General features: G+C 43.7%; 1 protein-coding gene across 1 annotated transcript in view; it reads right to left on the reverse strand.

The window, feature by feature from the left end:
- The window catches only part of LOC310874333 (limbic system-associated membrane protein-like), a 94,954-nt gene extending 76,418 nt beyond the window's left edge, over nt 1-18,536 (reverse strand). The window contains exon 1 of the mRNA XM_083787102.1: nt 18,112-18,536. Coding sequence (XP_083643228.1) covers nt 18,112-18,269 — 158 coding nt within the window. The 5' untranslated portion in view covers nt 18,270-18,536. The remainder of the gene's footprint in view (nt 1-18,111) is intronic.
- Nucleotides 18,537-24,216: the final 5,680 nt, after the last annotated feature.

A 24,216-nucleotide genomic window follows, 5' to 3' on the forward strand; every position in this document is an offset into this window, starting at 1 on the left:
GAACCCGCGGCACACTGCCAGGCTTGGGCTACCAGCCAAGGTGCCTGGACCGCAAAGCCACGGCCCAGGCTGTCGTTGTACTTCTCTGTGCACGTTTTACTCTTTGTATACTAGTAAACAGGCATTTAACAGTACATGTGGTCATTGGCAGTGTACTGTAATTACTAGTGCCCTGCAGTGGTGAAAACGTCAGCTGAGCACGCGTCAAATACCTTCAGTAGTGTGTCAAATGCGTTCTTTGATAGCAAGGTAGAACAGGTAGGCTATATCCCCGACCCTGGCTCCCCTTGAATTGAACACAAAGGCGTATACATTTGCATGTCTATGGGAGGGTCGCGCCACGGAATGGACAAAGTCCCTGAATGTCTCTCTTTTCTTGTCCGTCTGTTTTCAAGGAGAGGCGAGATCGAGACTTGGCCAGGCGGCGGACTGGCCTCGCCTAATTGTGAATACGCCTCTGCTCATGTATGGACAACATGTGTTGTATTTGTTGTGTGTGCACGTGCACGCACGCCTGCACGTGTGCGGCCACGCACGCAAGTGAGTGCATGTACTGTATGTGTATGCAGTAAGCACACATACCTGTAGATGCATGTGCACGTAGGGGACACCACAGGAAGTGAAGCCCTCTCATCCAGTATTGCCAACTTTCGTGAGAGAAATGAGCCAACCCACCTCCAAAAACAAACCAAAAAGAAGCCAACTCTTGCGACAGAAATAAGCCAAATCTCCCCTCTAAAACAAGCCAAAACAAGCCCAATAATATGGCCATATAATCCTAAGAAAAATATTTGATGTATTTATCATTATAAATACTATATAATAAGTGATAATAAGTATAATTTCTATAATAATGAATATTTTGGACATTTATTATACTATTACACACATACTTTTAGCCAACCAGACTCATTCTCTCACTCAATGTGATTCACACTCCCCCAAACCTATGGGTATTTATAGTATATACATCAAAGAAATGTTGGCTTGTTGTTGTTGTTGATTTTCAAAACAAGTCCAAACCGCAACCCGCGACGTAGGGAAAAAACTTGCAATTCTGGAATAACAACAAGCGACAAAGTCACGGGAAATAAGCAGACTTTGCAACCCTGCTCTCTTCTCAGTCGCCACAGTGAGACATGGATGTGGACTCGGAGGTGAATAGCCTGTGATAGATGTGTTTTCAACAGCTCATAAATATGCAACGTGATCCAGCAGGCGCGAGCAGGGAGTGTGTGAGCAGGAATAAACAGCGTCAAGATACAAGATATACAACTTCCTCCTGACATAGTGAGATAGAGTCCTAATATAACCACCACTAACCTGCGAAGAGAATCCATAACCGACAGTGCGAACCAATGCTGTGATGAGCACCACTGATCACAACCTAACCTTGGTTAAACATTGATCAGGACACCTTCAACTGAAAGTATTTTCTTTCACCTGGAAAGGGATCGTAAAAGTGAAGACACGTGAGGCAAAGTGAAGAGTTTTGTCTTACCTTTATAGTAGAACAGTTCAGAGGAGGTAAAACCAGGGGATGATGCAGGACACCGAGGGGGAGAAAAGGAAAGAGAAAACACTGTGAGATTGGCTGTTCACATTTTACTACTCATCAGACAGACTAATAAGAGACTATGGACTCCACAACGTTAAAAGCACTTAAAAAAACAGACTTTCACAACACCCAATGAATATTATGCAGTTGAACACCTTAACCCTCTAAGACCCAGCGTTGCTTTTTAGCAACAATTTTATTTTAATTAATTACTAAATTATTATCTTTTTCTGTTCTTTTTTCACCTAAACGTCATCAGTGATGTTCATTGCAATGCCATTTCAATGCCATTGGTCATGATATTTGCATATAAATACCCCCACAGAGGCTGAAATTCACACAAATTAAAAATGTCTGGACTCGACGCGATTTTGAACATTTTTAACCTAAGATTTTTGACCTTTACCTTAATAAAAGTAGGTACAATAATTGTAATATATGTTTTTTTGTGATCATTAGAATGTCTAGAACATGTTTTATTCATTATTGTGAAAGATATCCCCCAAATGTAAATTATTAAATTATTATATTATTATATAATTATTATATAATTATTATACATTTTTCAACTTTATTTTTTTATTTTTTTTAACATATTATTTAGTCCTAGTAGTACAAAGTAGTAGTAAGGTTGAAATCTATTTTTTGCAAGTAGAAATTAAACGGGTCTTAGAGGGTTAATGGACGCTAAATTATCCGTCATCATCATCATTGTGCGCATCACAACTGTGACCTCGCTCATGAGCCATTATCATACACAGTACACCATAATATAGTTATAAAGGATACTTCCACATTTTTACTCAATGTTAAACCACAGCTGCCCCCAGCTGCACAGGGTTTCCTCATGCTAAATGCAGGGGCCCGCCTGCACTTCCAGGGGCTTTAGCCCCTCCTATGTCCAGCTTTAGGAGTGTGTCCACAAACTTTGTCCTACATAAACATTAAATTCCCATTGACAATGAATGGACAATTTTACGTCATAGTGTACATTTTACGTCATAGTCAAATTACGTCAAATGTTACGTCATAGTGTAAACAAGCAAATTTTGATTGGCCGGACTGAGATGATTTATGATAATGTATACGATGAAAAGAGTGCCCCTTACTTCACACGGGTATGATTATTTTTATACTAGAGTGGTGCCCGTTGGGCACTGGCCTACTTGGAACTTTTATGCTCATATATGGAGTTTGTTGTAAGGCATAGCCAAATATGGAGTCTATGCAGATGTCAGAACAGGCCACCAGTCTCAGTTATTGAACCTAAAGGCAACTGTCCAGTGTCCACACAGACAAATTAAACTGTTATGTTCAGAATTCAATGTGATCTGGTCATGAATTACAATTACAGTAAATTAGGCTGCTGTCCGGTCTGTTCCTGCATTTCCCATGAACTTTATGGATTGCATTTTTATAGCGCTTTTCTACATTGCTCACACTGTGAGCTTGTAGATCAAGATTGAAAGCATGTCTACATCTTCCCTATACATGGTCCTCCCCCCTCCCCCTCCCCTGGACACAGAGTAAATGGATGTCTGGGGAGCAGCTATCTATATTAACAAGTGAGAAGTTGTCACGTGGCGCAAGCGAGTGCGCAAAGCGAGAAACCGCAGAGAAACCTTACCTCACGGATAGTCGCCTCACCATTTCGCTTATTCCTTCTAAATCTCTGAATTTAAAATATAGCTCGCTCAGCGAATGTCTTAGTTACATTAACATTGTTCTTATAAACTACTTGCTTTGTACCCAACTACTACGATTAGACAGATCGCGTTTGTTATTTCGCTACTGCCAGTACTTCTGATTGCACGCACACACACACACACACACACACACACACAACACTACCCCGTGTCCCACACACACACAACACTGCCGCGCGGATTTAAGCTGTCAAACCTATTTTGTTACAGTTAAATATGCCACAGACACTTGCCTGAACTGTGCAGCTGATATATATACAGCATTGTCATATTTAAAAGGCGCTTTATAGCTTCTCTCAGCTCAAAGCGTGTATGAATAAGGAGATAAATGAACAGCTGACGTCGGTGGGAGGACGTCAGCTGTGTGTGTGTGTGTGTGTGTGTGTGTGCGCGCGCATGTGAGAGGGAGGTTAACAGTTAGCAACACGTTAAATTTCTACTTCCACTAAAGAAAGAGGCAGCGATGGAGCCATAAGTCCATATCCATAAATTCGGGGACATAAATTGCGCAAAATACTGTTAAACATGACGGCATCAGCCTGCTGCATCCTCCTAGCTGTTGTGTAAAGTAACTCTGGGATGAGCGGCCGCGAAATTCTAGTAGTCCACATTAGAAAGATTATGTTGTCTGTGCTGTTGAGGACACATTATTATTAAGCTGTCAGCCAGTTTTTCACTGGCTGGCCCAGTGGTTCTCCAGAATCTCCACCCCTCAATTTTCTTTTTTATAAAATAGTTCTGATTCAAGTGGAGTTTTGTGAAGTACTTTGATGGAATACTTTCAGTGATCGCTTTAACTTTGGCCTGAGTGATGGAATTGAACAAAACGCCCCGGCCTGACTGTCCACACACTGCCGCGCATGTGCGTGTAAGAATTCTACTTGAATCTGCTTCTTCTGCTGAATCTGTTTTTGTGTGCTTTGGAACAATATGTTTGATTAGTCTCAGACAGTGTCCCTCCAGGATGGTGCTAGATGACAGTCTGCGATTGTGTTTTATAGTATGTGCATTTGATGGTATTGATTGACTGGTGTATCCGTCTATTCCACGAGCCAACAGGGATGACAGACGTGTCTTTGTTTCTTCATTTTAGCATTTTCATTCACCATGGAATGATAGCACGCACGCACGCACGCACGCACGCACGCACGCACGCACGCACGCACGCACACCCCTCAGTGCTGCATTGTTCAGGGTATGAATGACACAATTCTCCCTTCAGAGAATCTCAAACACGTACACATGTGCGATCTATGCATTGCAGGCACTCGGCAGCAAACAGCTGTCTGCTGCATCAGAGCCCACTGTGTTCCCTTGTTGGCTCATTCACTCCTCCCTTGTATCCCTTGCACATACATTTGGTTGTCAGTATACAATGCTTCCATCCACCCATCCTCCCTTGTTCTCCTGTGGGTGATGAGTGGATGGGAGATAATAGCCTCCGGGGTGTTCCGTAATGAGGTAGAGAGACACAGGGAGGGAGAGAGAGAGAGAGAGAGAGAGAGAGAGAGAGAGAGAATGGTTTGGCTGGTGAAATGCTGATGCACTTTGTCACTCGTGCCTTCATTTGCTTATTTATCTGTTATATAAATGCATAAGGTGTGTTATTATTAGAGGATTATGGTTGGCAGTGTGCCATGAACCTGTGATTGTGTGTGCATGGCGGAGAGATCATCCATCGGTTCCACTCATTAGGAAGCCTGCGGCAGGCAGACAGGATTTGGAGATAAATCCTATAAGATTCAAATCCAGTCTCTTGACCAAACACAAATTAAAGTAGGCACAGTAATTGTGTTGTGTTGACCTTCCTTGACAAATAAAGAGGTGGTTTGTGTTTGACCATGATGGTCAGTGTGTTATCAGGGTCACATAACCACTTAAGACCTATTTATTTTCTTCACACACACACACACACACACACACACACGCACGCACGCACGCACGCACGCACGCACGCACGCACGCACGCACGCACTTTTCCACCACTGGTGGTTACTAATTGGAGCCCGGAGGTTGGATGGGATAGAGTCTATATAGAGGACGCTTGTACTGTAAAATGACATAGATTATTGGTTAGGGTGTAATTAGCCCTTCGGTAAACCCCACCCCAAAAGCCATTGTCCAATGCCAATCCAAATAGCTTAGCAACCGTTGCTAAGGATGGCAAGCTTTCATCACCTCATAGCTGTCATTGTTATGCATGGCTGTGTTGTTGAACACATACACAGCTTAACATCAGGAAAGTTACACTGAACCACTCAGGTGATGGCAATAATACTAACAAGTAAGACGCGCAAACGCGGGAAGCGAACGCAGCTCGTGTGTGTGTGTGTGTGTGTGTGTGTGTGTGTGTGTGTGTGTGTGTGTGTGTGTGTGTGTGCTACAGCTGCGCCCTGTGTGTGTGTGTGTGTGTGTGTGTGTGTGTGTGTGTGTGTGTGCTACAGCTGCGCCCTCTGGTGGCGGGCGGGTGGTGTAACAGCGTGACACACACACACACACACACACACACACACACACAGACATTCAGCCCTTGCTGTCATAGTAAGTGGCTCACTGCGTTCGCAATAATCACCATAGTTACCGTGCATTACAATGAAAACTCCTGTCGGAAGGTCAGAAGTTGATTGAGTTTATCCCTCTAACATTTCATCGTATTTCTAGTTTATTGAAATAATGTCATGCACATTAGTCCAGTCATAGCCTATATAGCCTATCAAGCGCGAGGTAGACTCGGGCAAGTACTGTGGCATGGTCAAGCTGGACCTCCAAAAGGCATTTGGTACTGTAAATCACTCAATCCTACTTGACAAACTGGAGGTGATAGGATTTGATAGTACATCAGTACGCTGAATGGAATCCTACCTCGAAGGAAGAGAACAAAATAGTTGACAAATGAGCAACAATTGATGCCTGATGAAGGTCTGAATGACCGAAACGTTGCTCAATAAATCAAATTCTGCAAGTGAAGACAGTGTGCGGGATCCCTTTTGTCTCTACTTCTCCACTTCCAGTTATCTGACACACCTTAATAAGGACCTTTTTCTTCTAAGGGTCAGAGTTGATGACAAAGGCTATAGACTTGGGGCGGGTCCATTTCTGACCAGCCCAGGGGGTTCTGCCCGCCCAAACCGGCTCGCGGCATACTAAGCTCCAGACCACTAAGCTCCAGACCACCCAAAACAAACTAATACGATTATACGACTCCTTCTAGGTCTAGGGCCCATGACCCACCTTTATGCAATGCAATTTGATTGACGACAGAGTCAAGCAACTGAAAATGGGACTGACATTCAAGATTGTAAATGCAGCTCTGCCATCCATGCCCTTAGTGCCCATGCATTTACTTGACTGATTATACCTCAAAAAGGTGAGCCACACCACAGAATTCCCAACACTAGAGGGAGTGTGAATAATGATCTGGTGCCACCCATGTTTAGAACAAATATGGGTAAATCCAACTTCCACAGCACTGCCACTCATCCTACTATAAATGCGCCACGTCTCTGTGTGAGTACGTGTGTGCGTGTGTGTACGGTTGTAATGCACGTAACTCGAGAACCGTTTGACCCACCGACTTCACATTCGACACACGGGTTCCACACCCCCACAGGGAGTGAGGTGTCGAGTCGGTCGGACCCACGCTTCTCCAGAACCACCACTGTCCAGGCTCTGCCAGTGGGCCGAATGAGGCCAACTCCTTTCACCTGGGCCAGGCTCTGCCAGTGGGCCTAATGAGGCCAACTCTTTTCACCTGTGTAATTTCCAGCCTCTGCCTCTTGCCAAATACACTTTTCAGTTTGTAGTCTTCTTCACACACAGGCACATCTCCATGTGGGATACCGGCTGACGGGTGCTATGACAACGTATATCATTAGGTTCCCAAGTTGCATCGTTCCCAAGCAGGCCGGTGGCCGACTGCGACAGGCACGTACAGGTCTAGTCCTACTATAAATATGCCACGTCTCTGTGTGTGTGTGTGTGTGTGTGTGTGTGTGTGTGTGTGTGTGTGCGCGTGTGTGTGTGTGTGTGTGTGTGTGTGCGTGCGTGCCACGGTTGTAATGCACGTAACCCGAGAACCGTTTGCCCCACCAACTTCTAATTCGACACACGCGTTCCACACCCCCACAGGGAGTGCAGTGCCCAGTATTGAGTCAGTCGGTCCATGTGGGACACAGACAGACAGTGAAAACAGGTATTGCATACTACAGATATCTCCATATACAGTATGGGCACAAAAGGGACACAGACATAGTTAAAACGGGTGCTATGTATGACAAGTTGACGGGTATTATTAGGTTTCCAAGTTGCATCGTTCCCAAGTAGGCCGTGGCCGACGGGCACGTACAAGTCTAGTGTGTGGAATGCCCTGCCCCCTTCCCTGAAAACAGGAAAATCACTGTTACCTAGATTCATTGTATTGTCTAATAAATGTATCAATCAATACTGCAGGCCAGCTGGTTGACTAGATTTAGAAGACATTTTGAAGCTCTTGCTACCGAAATTTATATGGAGAAATCCCATAATTTAACATGCATCTCAATGGTTGAGCTTAGTCGAAGGGCTAATTGGTCAGTGCAGCCAAGCGACACGGACAGACCGGATGGATGGAATCACTGACCATGGAGAATGAGACAGGACGGTTAATGATTGATCATCCCCTCCCCCCAAAAAAAACCCAGAGCTCATAATGATCTGTTGGGATTATTGAGCACCATGCTGGCCAATTAGAGGGAAGAACGGTATAATAGCTGATCCCCTTTGGGACTATAACCTCGTGGTCTGTCTGCACGCAGAGAGGACATCTGAGTTGAAAAGGAAATAAAGAATCGAGCCGTGTGGATCTCTGCGTCCACACGGGAACGACCGGCTCAGATTAATGTGAGCTGTGGGCTGCAACATCAAACATATAAAACATAATGTGTGTAATCCATACTTGTAATGTACACAGACATTAGGTAATGAACAGTCCAGCAGTCTCTTGAAAATACCTCAGAATACTCACACGCACGCACGCACGCGCACAAGAGAGGGAGTGTACTGGTCTTGGAAAAGATGCACTGTGATTGGCCAGTAGTCACTTTGAGTGGCAGTTGGAGGAAACGCTCGCCCCAAAACATGATTTATACGATAGCGTAAAGTCCGGATGTGATTCCCAGGAGGTTGGGGAATGGAGTCTAATGATTAGCGAAGCACGCCACTCATTATCATATGAAGCCCTATAGCTCTTTTCAACTTGTGAAAGCTGATATGCTTTTATATGAAGGCAAAAGTTCCTGAACGTCTCACATCCTGCATAAACACTTTGTGAGCTTGCAGAACAGCTATTTTCAGCATGTAACACGGCAAAGTATAAGTCGGGGCTTGACTTGGATAGTCGGGATATGTGTTTTGTTGGCCGAGGCACGTTATGTTTAACAAGTTTGTGTTTGGGTCACGTCATGTTCTGTGTCTGCGCTGGATCAGCCATAGAGCTGGGATCAGCACGAGTGAGCACACATCACTGAGTTGTGAGCTGCGCACACCAGACAAAGTGCACGGCAGAGAGAGATTACGTTAATTTGGTGTCCGGCCAGATTGGGTAGTTTTCCCACGTCAACCAGCAGCTACTCTGTCTATGCTTTTCTCACTGTGAAAAAAATAGCGCCAGTTGGAGACTCAACTCGACTTGAGAGTAAAACCTACGGTAAAAAGTAAATACTAATTTTGCGAAAGTTGACTGTGGAATCGAGCATCTCCCGTCAGTGTGTCGGGCACCATCAGTGTGTCGGGCGCCATCAGTGTGTCGGGCACCATTTGGTGCCCAGGTCTCATGACATCATGTGTCACAAGAGTGACAGACCCTGATGTCATATAGTAAATGCGACCTGCTGTCGCAGTTATAAGCCCATATATGGAGATCCCTGATGTCATCACTATTGGCCAGCAACTCTACATCTGACCACTGTCAGATTCAGTAGTACAAAACAAACGGACTGTGTGCGGTGAGTTCAGTGAAGGAGAAGTTGCAGGGCAACAGCAGTAGCTGTGCAGTGCGCATTGATACGACCGCAGACCAAATCAGAAAACACGGGTCGATTTCACCTGTTTAGTGTTTACATGTCCCGCCTACCTTGGAGATAGGACCCTTTCCAGACTGAGTACCCAGGCTATATATGAAAGCCTGTTTACGGTGGGTTTTAGCTGGGTTTTCGCCTGGAAGGCCCAATCTAAAGCACACTCTTTTTTCTTTCTTTTTTTAATATTTTTTATCCCACGATTTTGTAACCCATTTTTCACCCCTGTGTCAAACATCTAATGTGATCCTGGGCTCTACACACCCTCCACCAACCTGGTCCCCATATATGGGGGACAAGGGGAGAGCAACGGACTTGAACTCATGCTTCCTTCATGCCTGAGTGTCCAAGTTGCTCCTTTACACCTGACAGGGGGGAGTTTCCCTGGTTGGACGTATAGCGCGTGGAAGGAACACGTTATTCCAACCAGTTCCTTTCCCCTCCATCAGGCGCCCCGGCTGGCCAGGGGGAGGCAGTTTAGTGACCAGGATTACTGCATGTTTTTTGTGAGGGTACCTACCCTAGGGGACACGGGGAGAACATGCAAACTCCACACAGAAAGGCCCTTTCGCCAACCCCGCCTTCGGGTATGAGCACTGATGACGCGGAGGAGGAAACACGCCGCCAGCACCCACAGCGTCCCGAGCGGGGATCGAACCCAGGACCTTCTAGCTGTGAGGCGACAGCACTACCAACTGTGCCACCGTGCCCCCTCTAAAGCACACTCTTGAATGAAGACATACTGTGAGATAGAGAGCGACGTTTAAACACACCATGAACGTTATTGTAAACGTGTAATACAAGCCCCAATGTATACTTCAAAATTAGCAGATCTACAAGCTCACGATATGCAATGCATAGACATTTTCAAGTTGATTCAATATTTGATATTAATTTGATCAGACACGTCCCCTCCTATAGAAACCCATTGAACGTCAAACTCCATTGGAACCATGTTAGACTCATTGAAAACACACATCCTTGTGACTGCATGATATTGTCCTGCTATTGCATGAAAGGACAGTTGTTTGATTTAGTTTATTGCATTATGTTAAAAATGTGTTCTGTAATGCAAATGAAGTAATTTCCAAATTCTTGCATGATGAAAATGGAAAATGATGGTATCCTCCTGTATTGCATGGACAATATCTCCATATTGGTCATATTGCCTTATTGCAAGTACTCAGCTGCCCATACAAGCATCCAATTACTACCAAACCAATTCTACGTTCTTAATGAAAGGGCAGCAGAGGTTGCGTTTTGGAAGCAGTGAAGACGTCAACCCCTCTGGCCCAGAATGTTGGAAACATCCTATTAAAATGCCAATGTGATTTAAACGGCCAGAATGTTAATGCATGGGTGGACCGCATTGTGCTGACACACACGCGCACACACACACACACACACACACACACACACACACACACACACACACAATCCTGTTACACTACAATAAACCTCAGCACATATTATAAATTGTGGATGTTTGAGAGTATAAAAAGTAATTTGCCCCTATGACACTGCTGCCATTACACCTAGTGAAGATAAGAAGTTGCTGAGCAATGCATCAAGTACCTGTAATAGGCACCCCGTGAGTGTCTGCTTTGAATAAGAAAAGTATGTTATCTTATCTGCAATGTACAGTAAGTGGAACTCAAAAGACTGGCCTTTTAATGTTAGCTGCTCTGTTGAGCTGTGTCTTCAGAAAATATTTTGCTGAGTGGATCAGTGTTTTGGATATCACGTCCAGAGCATGCTTGCACAGAACATATTAAGCCGGGGTACCGAGGCTAAACGTTTATCGACTCCCACAACGTTCAAACCTATCAACGTTGAATCATCTGCATCATTAACGATTAACAAACAATTTACAACTTAGGTAGGCTAATTTAGAAGATGCTCTTAATCCAGAGCGATTTACAGTAAGCAAGGACAACACATAATACATCAAATACATAGAAATAGTCATCAAGAATTATAAGCAAGCTCAGAAACCTAAAACAAATGAACAATTCAAACTTAGGTTGTAAATGACCAGGTTGTCAGACACAGCTAGAAGGATCAAACGTGGCCTTAATGAGCACCGGGGGGTCCTCTCCAAAGGTTGAACTATTGTCAGAGCTCCCACCAAAAAACAATGGACGCTGAAACGCAATGCTCAGCGCTAGGAATTCGGAGCGAGCACTCCAGCACATCTTTACCGTACTTAGAATTGCATGACACAGACCCCTAACCTTTTCTTTCTCTCCGTATGAAAGGAGATACATTCCTCTGCCTCCCACATGTAGCTCTGTTTACATCCTGGACACATCGCGCCGGCTCTTCAAAGCCACTCAGATAACGTGATGTTTAGCAGTGAGCCTGGATCACCCTCTGCACCTGAGAGCCTTACAACTTTATCCACCTGCTGCTAAAGTCCTCATTTTTCACATTCCACCAAAACCCCACATGAAAGCATGAGATTCAGATGGCTCACAGACATGAAGTATACTGCTTTGAAAATAACAATAATAATAAAAAAAAGAAAAAGGCCTACAGTAGTTGTTCACCAAGATCCAACAGCCGTGCTCACACTCTTATCCACAAGAACCCAACATGTCTTTTCACCTCTTGTCCCCTGATGGTCTGTCTCTTGAACGAGGTGTCTCTTCACCTCTTAGCTGTCCTGATAAATGTGACGCTCTAGTCTAGCACATAAAATGCAGCTACATCTGTGCAGTGGAAACTAACACCAAACAAATACCACTACACTGACTGTCTTAATAAAACAACACAGTGTGTTTTTCAGAAAACTCTTCAGGAACAGTAGTTTTTAGTCAAAAATAGCAAATATTCAAGCTCACAGCTGCGAGCTTGAAAGCGTTTGCTTTCACAAACCTTCTCTTCTGGTGTTCAACACATGTTCAGATGGGGGGGGGGGGGGGGTATGCAGCCAATACATATCATTTTGGGGGGTTCTTGGCACAAAAAAGGACATTTGTAGAATCAGCCTCATGTCTTAATAGTTAAAGTAAAGAGATTACAGGGAAGACATTTAGAGTGCACTGTGGAAGTACTGCTATATTATTGCAGTAGACCTACACGTTCTGAAAGAAAATCATCAGGGCTCAATGGTTAATAATGAAGACAAATTAAAATAAGTGCATTGGTGATCCTTAGGCAGTTTCACTTTGTCTAATTACACCTCCTGTGTAACGTCTGAGCCTCTAGCGGTGTGCACACATACACACTGTTCTCTCAAACTCAAATTAAAAGCAGAGATTTGTGGGTTTAGTGGTGACATCGACCCTGCAGGGTAAACCGTAAATCACAAGGCGACAAAAATCATCTCCAACGAAAATAAGGAGACAGACAGAGGATATTGTCAAAGCTCAGATAATTGACCCAGAGGAGAGCAATCACACCGACTGTGACATTAATACTTGAATTAGTAATTGTCAATTTCCAGCACTTATATCCCCACATGGCAACACTTCAGCTTAAGGCCACCCTGCAACCAGAACACAGGAAAAAAGCAATTAAAAGTAAACCAGTGTGGCAAACTATTGTAGCAAAGAAACTTTTCCCTTCGTTTATGGGTTCATATGGCGTGACTCAGTGGGAACAAGGCTAATTATATTTTGCCATGTCTTCTTTATTGTTTCTGTCAAAAGGGAAAAGTCAAAATTTCTGCGGAGCCTCTCAGAAATGGGGGGCATTCGTCACTGACCTAAATCTTTTGGATATGAAACATGGCCAAGATTTAATACAATATGATTTATGTTCTTTCTGACTTACTTGGGGCAAATGTCACTCCAAGTAGAGACACAACTGCAGCACTGCTAATGGTCCTCCTCCTTGGCTGCAGACTATGAGGAGACACATGCAGAGAAGAGACCTCTAAGGTTCTGAGGTCGTTTTACTATATATTTTAGGGTTGACGTACTTAACCGTTATGTGGTTGTACTGATTCACTCACATCTACGTGAGCATATTGATGTATACCGTATATTGCTGGAAAATGGTGGCTGCATTCATGTAGTGCCTTCCTAGTCTTTCCAACGATTTCAAAGACATTCAGTGCATTGCTCAAGGATACTCCAACAGCCAATAACATAGCTGGAAAACATGTCTTTTTGACAAGACAGCTTGTGTGGTACCTGGCCTTACTATAGTCATGTGAGTGCGTGCGCAGGAAGTTTAAAGTACAATAGCGTTAAGGAGACTATGGACCAGAGCTAAGCAGAGTCAAGACATTTTCACTATATTGGCATCAGGTTGGGGCGGGTTAAATAATGTCTATAATGGGATTTTAGTTACACATGACATAGTGTTGGCACTTGTCCTGCAGTGAAGTTTAGTAAACATAAAATCAAGAGTGTGCACTTTCCAGAGAGTTGTGGAGCTGTGCTGGGCTTCACCATGGCTAATTGTATTGACCTTGATCTCCTCCTTTCACCAATAAATCCCAAAACAGTATGACTGTGAATATTTCCACGGCCTTACTAAAAGCCAAAGTAACCTCTCCGTCTTCAATCTTTGCCATGTCGCTCGCACACGTGCAACAAATTAATTTAAACAAGACCAGTCCGTCACCCATGTGGCACCAAAAGTGGTAACCCAAGGAATACGGTAGAATGATTACGCAACTATCCCAGACTGCAAGTCATCGTTGATAGGTCACCGGTTTTCATGTAACACCAGGGGTGAAAAAGCACTTCGGAACCAACAGCGATTATAATAAGAATAACCTCCTGTCTCAAACAAATAAATAAAAATCCTCGTCAGTTCCCTTGCAGTGAAATCCTGCATATGGGTTTACATAACGCACAACCCATATGGGTTTACATAACCCAACAACCCGGTAAATTCGCCACTACATATTCTGTCTCTATCTGGAGGTCTTTCCACAACAGGGATTGTAAAGTTGTAAAACCAACAGACAACCAATATGAAGTCAATCATAAGTTAAATCACAATTATTACATAATCGCCAGAGCACAATTGTTTGAGATAATCAATTCATTTGTTAATCACAATTATTGGTGATTGATCCTGACAGCGCCATTATAGCAACACTCAACAGTGATACGATACATAAATGCAATATAGCATCTGACTGGCTCACGGTTGTGTAGAATAATTGGCATGAAACGCTTCATTTAAAGCCATCTGATACGGATGATTGCTTCAAAACAACCAGATTAACCTTCTGACACTCGGCACAGTTACTGAGCCTCTCCAGATGATTCATAGAGTTTATTAAAAGAGACATATGCCATTAATTTGTAGTTTTGCCTAGCAAGCCAAAGAAAACCATCAATAAAATGCAGGTTGTGTGTCTATTCCCTGAAAGACACAACAACCGGCAACGATGTTTACAGTGTGCAGGGCCTATGGCACTCTAACAGTAGGTACAGCAGGTAAATTAACAATGGGAGATCATGTACAACAGATGTTGCATAACCAAAGGGCCATGTGTTCCCAACTTTTATGCCCGTTTTTGTGAAATTGTTTTGTTCATTGAGTTCAACAGGCGTTTTTGTAACCTTTTCTGTAACCCCAAAAGTCCATTTCCTGTCCTTTTTCAGGAGTGACATCACAATATGTAATATAAATTAAATGGCAAGAATAATTAATCAAGGACAGAACTTTCAAGTATAAACCCATGAATTACAAGTGTGCACATGCGGCTTCCCACATGAAGAAGAACGAATACATGAAGAATTCAATTTGTGTCTCGCGTCAGTGCAACCACACTGGCAATTTCCCAGAATTGCGCATTTCTTTTAATGAGGACTAAGGTAAACTATACACAATTGGGTCAGATATGTTTTCATGTAATATAATTATGCTATTGCCATTAATAGAGAGCTCATTAAGCCCTCACATGTACTGTAACTCTTTCATAATGGCTGGCACAATACAAACCCCAATGTTTTGGCAGTAGCAGTCGCTTTTTCCAAACATTTCTGAACATGGAAAAGACGAAGCTCAGTGTGACATTGTTGTTGCGGTGTAGTGAATTCTGAGGTCAATTAAAACAAACAAATGGTTATGATATACTTACTGATCATGAGTGTGGACTATTATTAGTGGAGGATAGGCCTATTCGGGTGGAATATGACAGAGAAAGAGTAAAATGAGTGCTTCTGTATATTGGCTAAGAGCAGCAACACAATAGTTATGAAACAAAAAGAAGAAACAACATCACACAAACTCCATCAGCAATGAACAAACAGTGTGACCAATAGTCACCACCAAGGGGAAAGGAAGGACACGAAACCGGGCAGCTTGGTAAAGTACAGTAGGTCTGCCTCTCATTGCACAGAACACAGCACCATTTCATTGACACAATGTGCTGCAGGTCTGTCACCCCACCCAACGGCCAGCGCCTAGATCACGCCCCCTGCCACAAACCTATACATGTATAAAAAGTAAATACTATATGCGTCATTACAGTATCCTGCACTATGCAGACTAATCTGCATCAGTACAATAAGCACACCGTAGTGTTACTGAGGAATACATTGATGATAATGCAATACAGTCTCTATGCAGTAGTCAGAGTCACTGTCAGTATGGCATTGTACTGGTGTTACTTACAGAAGATGACTCAATAGCTGGAAACAGACCACGCACACACGCGCACGCATGCACGCTCGAGCACGCACAGTGAAACACCTTCCACACTTGACATGACACACACGTGCATTTTGAATGTTCAGATTTAGCTGTTCATACACTGATTTCCAACGTGTACATGTACAGTACGTGAAACATTATAACATTTAAGTGGCTCAAATTGCTTTTGCCCCTCTTTATTTGAAATGTCTAGCATTTATTTTAAAATGCTATCTGCATGTGAGCCTCCCTATACCACACACACTGCCCCTCTTTCCATCACTGAATAGAGTGACTGACGTATGTTCAGTGCGCTAGAGGCTAGCTCATCACAGTGTTCATTTCCTATCCTAAAACGTTGCCTTATTGATTATCTGAACCCACAGTTAATTGTGGTGAACTGCTTGTGTGAGATAATTATAATACTACAGGCCAGACTTCCTTGCTCAGCAATGGGGTGTGGAGTAGAGGATGATACAAGGTTGGATTTTCACTTCCGTCCCATCCCACTCCCACGGAAAAAAAATCCAGACCGCCCCAATCCCCGGCTTGAGTAACAAAATGATAATAAAATCATTCCTATCCCGTCCCAATCCCCGGCCCGAGTAAAAAAGAAACTCCCATCCTGGGAATAGGGCCAAAAGAGCACAGAAATTATAAATCCACATAAATCATCTGCATTTTCTAACCATCACAAACACACGCCTGGAGTCACGTGTCAGCTGACAGCCTGACATCTGCCTATAACAGCATCGCTGTAACAGTTGACAGCTTGCATTGTCTGCACAATACGATTACATTAAATAGACTTAAGTCTTTTTTTACACAAAGAACTGACTCAACACATAAAAGTCTAAAATAGACAGCTACATGAATGCTACATGAATGACTAGAAAAAGTACTCCTCTGAAAAGGGTGCCATTTCTACGCCTTTGATGGCAAATGGATGTTCAAATTCATGATTTGAGGCATTTTGTTCCAAATTTTTGGTTTGCAAAAATCCACCTGTTGGTGGCGCTATAACACGGTTTACATAAAAGGGGAGGAAAGTGCTTGAAAAGTCACTTTTTCGCTTTTTCTTTGTTCAAAATGGGCCAATCCTGCAAACTTTGGAAGCCAATATTAGCCAATTAGGATGGAATATGAAATATCAGACAGATCCGTCTTGATCACATGACTATAGAGATACTGTCTACCGATCTGCGGGATTTTTGGACAGAAGGAGTAATATCAATAAATGTGTTTTACAAAAGTCGGCCTCTTGGTGGCGCTATAAAAGGCAGATGTGAAAAATGCAGGTCAAAGGTTTTTCCTTGGCCTCTAGGGAGTGTGCATGCAATGTTTCACGCAGATTGGTGCAGTTATAGTTGAGAATCTGCCTCATGGTGGCGCTATAACAGGCTCATTGATGGCATGTCTAGTCGTGACACACGGACACACACATGGACGGACGGACAGACGGACGGAGTGCAAAACATACTCTCCCCCTGCAGGCCTGGTGGGAGACAACTATAAGTGACGGAGGTGAAAGAAATGGTTTTCTAAATGGATTATTATTCTATATCCGCTACATTCCAGCTCCTATGTTCCAGGCTCATGTCTCTGCACTGATCAATACTTATTCATTCATGAATCCATTCAGATTGCCTCTGTGGACACACTGTGTGACACGTTTTATTATATACTCCTCTTATGTTGTACAAGCACAGTGATAGCATCTAATTGAACTGTCCTCCTCGAGCATACACTGTGCAATGTGTTTAGTTTGGCGAGATAAACTTGGAAGTATTCAATTCATTCAGCAACCCGGCCATCCTATCATTCACACATCGACATTCATTCATCACTTTCTTTGTTTTTTACAGCTACAGTACCTCCCGTCCTCATGAACACAAGCAAAATGTGTTTGGTCTGTTTTCAGTGTTTTCTATAGTATTCATCGTGGAAGCATGTAATGTTTATCCCATTTTGGGTGGGAACCAAAATGGGAGCTTGTAGGTCTGCTATTTTTGAAAAATCAAAGAACCACTGACATAGAAACATAGCTTTTTCAGAAAACTGTCAGGGTGTAGAAGACATTTTTTAGAATCTTATCTCAGGTCAAAATGGGTTAAGGGTGAACTGTGAATGAGCATTGAGGACGGGTGCTGAGGAGAGCAGAGTAAAGTTGCTCCCAGACAGGCAGTCCTACCTGATCACGGCCGTGTCTCCCTGTCGGATGGTGATGTTATCCGTGGCTCGCTGCATGTCCACACTCCGGACGGGGAATCCTGTGGGAATAAGACACAGGAGTCGGAAAAAAGAAGCCTGCAGTTGTCTCCAACACGATGATCTCCGTCCAACCTGCATTTTGACACAGGAGCGAGGTGCGCTTCGATAGATCCAAAGAGGGAGGAAATAAAATGAAATAGTTGTCCACTCCAGACTTCTCAAAACGTTGTTATGTCCTAAAACTCTTCGATAGGTGATGTAAACTATATATCCAATGCAGCAGCAGCAGCATATAACAGCTTCTTTATTCAGTGACTACAAAAAAGAACACTTTATATGGAACATGCATGTTAAGTATTTGGTCTGACTGGTTCCACTGATGCTTAGACTACACTGCTCACTGCATTCTGGGCAGAGCAGCGATGCAAACCTACAACGAGAGAGAGAGAGAGAGAGAGAGAGAGAGAGAGAGAGGGAGAGAGAGGAGAGGCAGAACAATTATGATCAGCTAGTCCCTCTTTACGGCACTCCACTCCACACCACAGTCTACTCTCTCTCTCTCTCTCTCTCTCTCTCTCTCTCTCTCTCTCTCTCTCCTCATGCACATTATCTCTGCTGCCTCCCTTCACGAGACTGTGACTCTCCTCATGGTTGTCAGGACAACAGCACCACCTCCTTCTTGGGGCACCTTCTTTTTGTAAGAGACACACCAGGAGAGACAGTCCATATAGCACCGTTTCCCCCAAAACAGTGGGTCACGGAGAAATCAGAATTTGTATTGTTTATTATTGTTTCTACATTTTAGTTTTTAATTATCATTTCCAAAAACATTTTCCAAAAACATTTTCATGAATTACTACATTCTGTGATTTATTCTCCAAGTACTGTAATTTCATGAAGAAATCAAAAAAATATATAAGAAACTTCATAAATTAGGAAACGCATGTTTAAGAAGTAGTGAAAATAGCCAATCTGGTGAAAACAGCAGATCTACAAGTTCATAATGTGTCGCTTCGTGGCGAATGTCTGTCTGTCTGACAGACAGACAGACATTCTGTGGAGGAGAGACAGACACGAGGAGAGACAGACAGCTGCAAGGAGTCAGGACAATACAGTATCTTGGAATTTGGAATTGGAATAATTGGAGTAAACATGAACTCTAGTCAATAGACAACACAGTAAGAAATCAGTAGCGATGTCTTGGTCAATCACTAGCATCAATGGAAAGAAAAAGCTGGCAAGAAAGGGCAGCCTACAGGGAGAGTGATGTGCTAGGGGGTTGAGGTGGAGTCTGAAGAGGTGAGTGCTAGGGGGTGAGGTGGAGTCTGAAGAGGTGAGTGCTAGGGGGTGAGGTGGAGTCTGAAGAGGTGAGTGCTAGGGGGTGAGGTGGAGTCTGAAGAGGTGAGTGCTAGGGGGTGAGGTGGAGTCTGAAGAGGTGAGTGCTAGGGGGTGAGGTGGAGTCTGAAGAGGTGAGTGCTAGGGGGTGAGGTGGAGTCTGAAGAGGTGAGTGCTAGGGGGTGAGGTGGAGTCTGAAGAGGTGAGTGCTAGGGGGTGAGGTGGAGTCTGAAGAGGTGAGTGCTAGGGGGTGAGGTGGAGTCTGAAGAGGTGAGTGCTAGGGGGGTGAGGTGGAGTCTGAAGAGGTGAGTGCTAGGGGGTGAGGTGGAGTTTGAAGAGGTGAGTGCTAGGGGGTGAGGTGGAGTCTGAAGAGGTGAGTGCTAGGGGGTGAGGTGGAGTCTGAAGAGGTGAGTGCTAGGGGGTGAGGTGGAGTCTGAAGAGGTGAGTGCTAGGGGGTGAGGTGGAGTCTGAAGAGGTGAGTGCTAGGGGGTGAGGTGGAGTCTGAAGAGGTGTGTGCTAGGGGGTGAGGTGGAGTCTGAAGAGGTGAGTGCTAGGGGGTGAGGTGGAGTCTGAAGAGGTGAGTGCTAGGGGGTGAGGTGGAGTCTGAAGAGGTGAGTGCTTGGCAGAGCATGCGTCGTCAAAAAGTTTTGTGCGCGACAGATCAATGACATGCCAAGTGCATTTGCATACAGTACCAACAGCTGAGACAGGAATTTAGAGATTCCTCCTCCTGACAAAACATTCCACTGCAGCCTGCACACAGCCAGCTGAGCCAGGCACCCAACGTGCCTAACGTCCTGTAAGTATACTAGAGTTGACATTATCATTAAAAGTGGCTCTTATTTTGTAAAAGTCAGATAGAGGACGTCTGTTTCGTCTGTTTTGATTCCGTTCAGAGCGCTATTCAGAGACCCCCCCCCCCTGTGCGCACCAAGCTACATCTCCAGGTGCTCCTTTGAGGACTAGCACAAAATAATAATGTGCACCCCTGACTATAAATGCACTTAATCTCTGTGTGCATGTCTACAGTATATTGAATTCAATGAACCAAATTCCTAGCTAGGCAAGAATTTTATACCGTAAATGCACATTCATTTAAGGGAATTGGTTTTCATTCAAAAAGTGTTGCAACCTAACTACTTTGATCTATGGCTCTGGGAATAAAGAAAGAGACAGTACTGCTCCTCCGCTGTTACTCAGAGTTTATTCTGCTGTGACTGTGTCGGCTCAGAGTCACTCTGTGTTATTGTGACTAATGATATAAGGAGGAAGCCAGGACAGCTCCCATCCACTATTCATGAAAGCTGCACTCACTGCCCTTCAATCAACACCTAATGTCACAGCTCACAACAGATGCCAACGTTACGTTTTGCAAACGTATTTTGTTTTGTTGTAATCAACTGCAACTGCAAGCAAGTGGCCACCTCAGGTAAGCTCAAGGTAAAGCAGAATACTACCATCGATCCATCCATCTTTAACCGCTTAGCCGGAGTCGGGTCACAGGGGCAACGGTTCCAGCAGAGAGCTCCAGACTTCCCTCTCCAGTGCAGCATTAACAACTTCCTCCTGGGGGATCCCGAGGTGTTCCCACGCCAGTGTGGAGATGTAATCCCCCCCACCTAGTCCTTGTTCTGCCACAGGATCTCCTCCCTGTGGGACGTGCAGCGTGGACCTCCCTAGGGAGACGCCTATAAGGTCGATGAGGCTAGTGCAAGTGCTACGGGCTAAGATGGACTCTGAAGAGATGGGTTTTCAGAGACTATGGCGGAAGATTTGGAGTGAGCCTGCAGTTCTGATTGCAATTGGAAGTTCATTCCATAGTTTTGGAGCCAGAAGGGAGAAGAGTCTGGGATGTGTGGAGTTTTAGTGAATGCTTTAGTGAATGCCATGGCAATCAGTTGGCTCAGGCAGAGCCTGGAAATTGGACAGGTGTGGGGACTTAGGCTCATTAGGTCCACTGGCAGAGCCTGACCAGAGCCCTTTCCTGGCGATTCTGGATAACCGTGTATACGACCGACTCAAGGCTGGGCACTGCACTCCCTGTGGTGGTGTGAAACGTGTGTCGAATGTGAATTCTCGAGTTGCATGGATTACAGGCGTACACTACATGACATGTATACACGTATGTACACACGTACAGAGATGTGGTGCATTTATTGTAAGATAATGTGACTAGGGATGGAGCTTGTTAAGGCTTATCGAGCCAGGTCCTTATCGAGCCCACTATCGAGCATTTGCTATCATTTTGTCGAAACTTGATGGGAGACAATTAATTCTGAACAGAACCTTCTTTTTATTGGCCAGTTGTGATAGTTTGTATGCCAATAAAGAGTTCTAAGGTGTACACACACACACACACACACACACACACTATGTGACGCATCACATATAACTGGCAAAGAAGTTTTAAACCACGGGTACGAACATACGGATGAGCAAAAACCAACAGGGACGCTGGAAGCCCAAGCAGCAGCTCACGCCAGCCCAAGCTTAAGAATGTTGTCAAAGGCTGCAATCCATTTTCAAGGAGTGGGAGACGGCTCTTTTTCTTTTTTTTAAGATTTATTTATTGATAATGCAGATATTTACCACAATGAGTTACAGAATCATGATTTCTTCTTTTTTTTTTTAAACAAGACAAGACAAACTCAAAAAAGAAAAGACAAAAAAACTGTAAAAACAAACCCCCCCCACCCACCCGCCACCCCAACCCCAGAAAGGAAAACTACACAGCTCTCATTACTCTGTATTGTACGCAACAACTCGGATAAATACATGAAAATAACAATATAAATAAAAACTCAAACGAAATCAACCCAGAGGAGATATTGAAGGTAGAACCTCAAAGAACCTGCCCCATATTTTTTCAAAAGTAGCAGGCCTTCTTCTTACATTGTACAGTATCTTTTCAGGGGTGGTGGGAGACAGCTCTTGACGTGTCTGTCAAGCTTCATGTCAATCTTCAACCAATTGAAGCTTGGCGTTGGCAAATGGGATTATTGACCTCTGCACGACGGTGCACGTCAAGGTACTAGAAAGAGACTATCGGGACAACATACTAAATGGAACAAACACTGTAGCCCCTTTTCCACCGGCTGGGAACCGGTTCAGTTCTTTTTGGTTCTTAGTCCATGAGCCAGACCTCCAAAATTGGAACGTTAATTATGAATTGAATGTGCAAAACCATACCTATATTAAATTATCACCATGAAACTTGCCCAGTTGATTACTTACACAAAGACAATGATGTATTGTATTACAAAAATTAAAATAGGCAAATTAGGCATTATATAGGAAAATATGCAAAAGAAAAAAAGAAAAGGCTACTACTGTGGAAGGGTTATCATATATTAATTTACTTTTATTGATCCTATATATAAACAATTTAATATAGGTATGGTTTTGCCCACTCAATTCATATTAACGTTCCCAATTTGGAGGTCTGGCTCATGGACTAAAAACTAGGGATGCACCGATCCGGCTTTTTGGCATTCGATACCGATTTCGATACATGGGGGTCCAGTATCTGCCGATACAGAGTACCGATCCGATACCCCCCACAAAGAAATGTAATAACCTATTAAGCTGTATGCCTCACTGTGTGGAGTCTGGAATCATTATTTTGTGTAAGGCAACATCAAGGCTTGACTTAAACATTACTTTCCCAACTTTGTAAAACAAAATGTAACAAACACAGATATAAATGCACTGAATTATTTATTAAATAACTGTGCAACAATTAGACCAGGTTAATGTGTGCGCAGGCTAGCCTGGCTGCATTCCACATGTTATACTGTCAATACTACACTGCTGTGTCACAGAGGAGGTAGAGTTGTTTTCATACTGTAATTACACATAATTATCGGATCAGATAATGGATCGGCCACCGATCCGATACAGAATTTTAGCCTTGATCGGCGCCGATCTCCGATACGAGTATCGGATCGGTGCATCCCTACTAAAAACTGGTTCTGAACTGAAGCGGTTCCCAACCGGTGGAAAAGGGGCCTGGGAGTTGGCTGGCGGGATATACGGCCGCTTTGGCCAGCAGGAGGAGCTTCATGTTCTGGCAATGGCCATTCAATTCAAAATGGAAGAGACGACGAGGTCTCACTACCAGGCTGATGAAACACTTTGACATGTACTCATTTGCTCTGGAGAACGTCTACATTCACGTCTCCACAGGAAACATCTGCACCTGGTCGATCAATCTGCATAACCCATTCTGACCTGAGATCAGATTCATACGATGTTTCCACTGGACACACACTGGTCTGAATAATAATCTACAGTTGTGAGGACATGATGGATACAGCTGGAATCACCACTACCTACACTGCTTATACTATACTGTATGGACCAATCCCCTATTAAATGTCAAACCACTCATTTTGATAAACTGATAATGAAGTTGATAATGATGATCAAATTATATTTTCATTGAGTCCGACATTGTTTTACAACTATTTTTTATTTTGTATTGCAATGTATTATAATCTCCTCTATAATTTCTGATATTCAGTAGTGTAGTGTGTCATTATTCAGACAGGCAGTACTTGTTCAGGACTGGATTGATTAAAATGTCTCTGTTTTACCATAATTAATCAGAGTTCTATTTGCTGCTATACAGCCTCTTCAGCCAGTATATCTTCCTTGATCTTGTTCATTCAACAGTCACAGTTTTTAAACAGGTTTTATGTTAATGCTGGACGTTTTGAAGGCTTCTTATCTTCGCTGATAAAATGTTCTG

Source organism: Protomyctophum parallelum, assembly GCF_964188405.1.
Source record: "Protomyctophum parallelum genome assembly, chromosome: 17".
NCBI classification, from domain to species: Eukaryota; Metazoa; Chordata; class Actinopteri; order Myctophiformes; family Myctophidae; genus Protomyctophum; species Protomyctophum parallelum.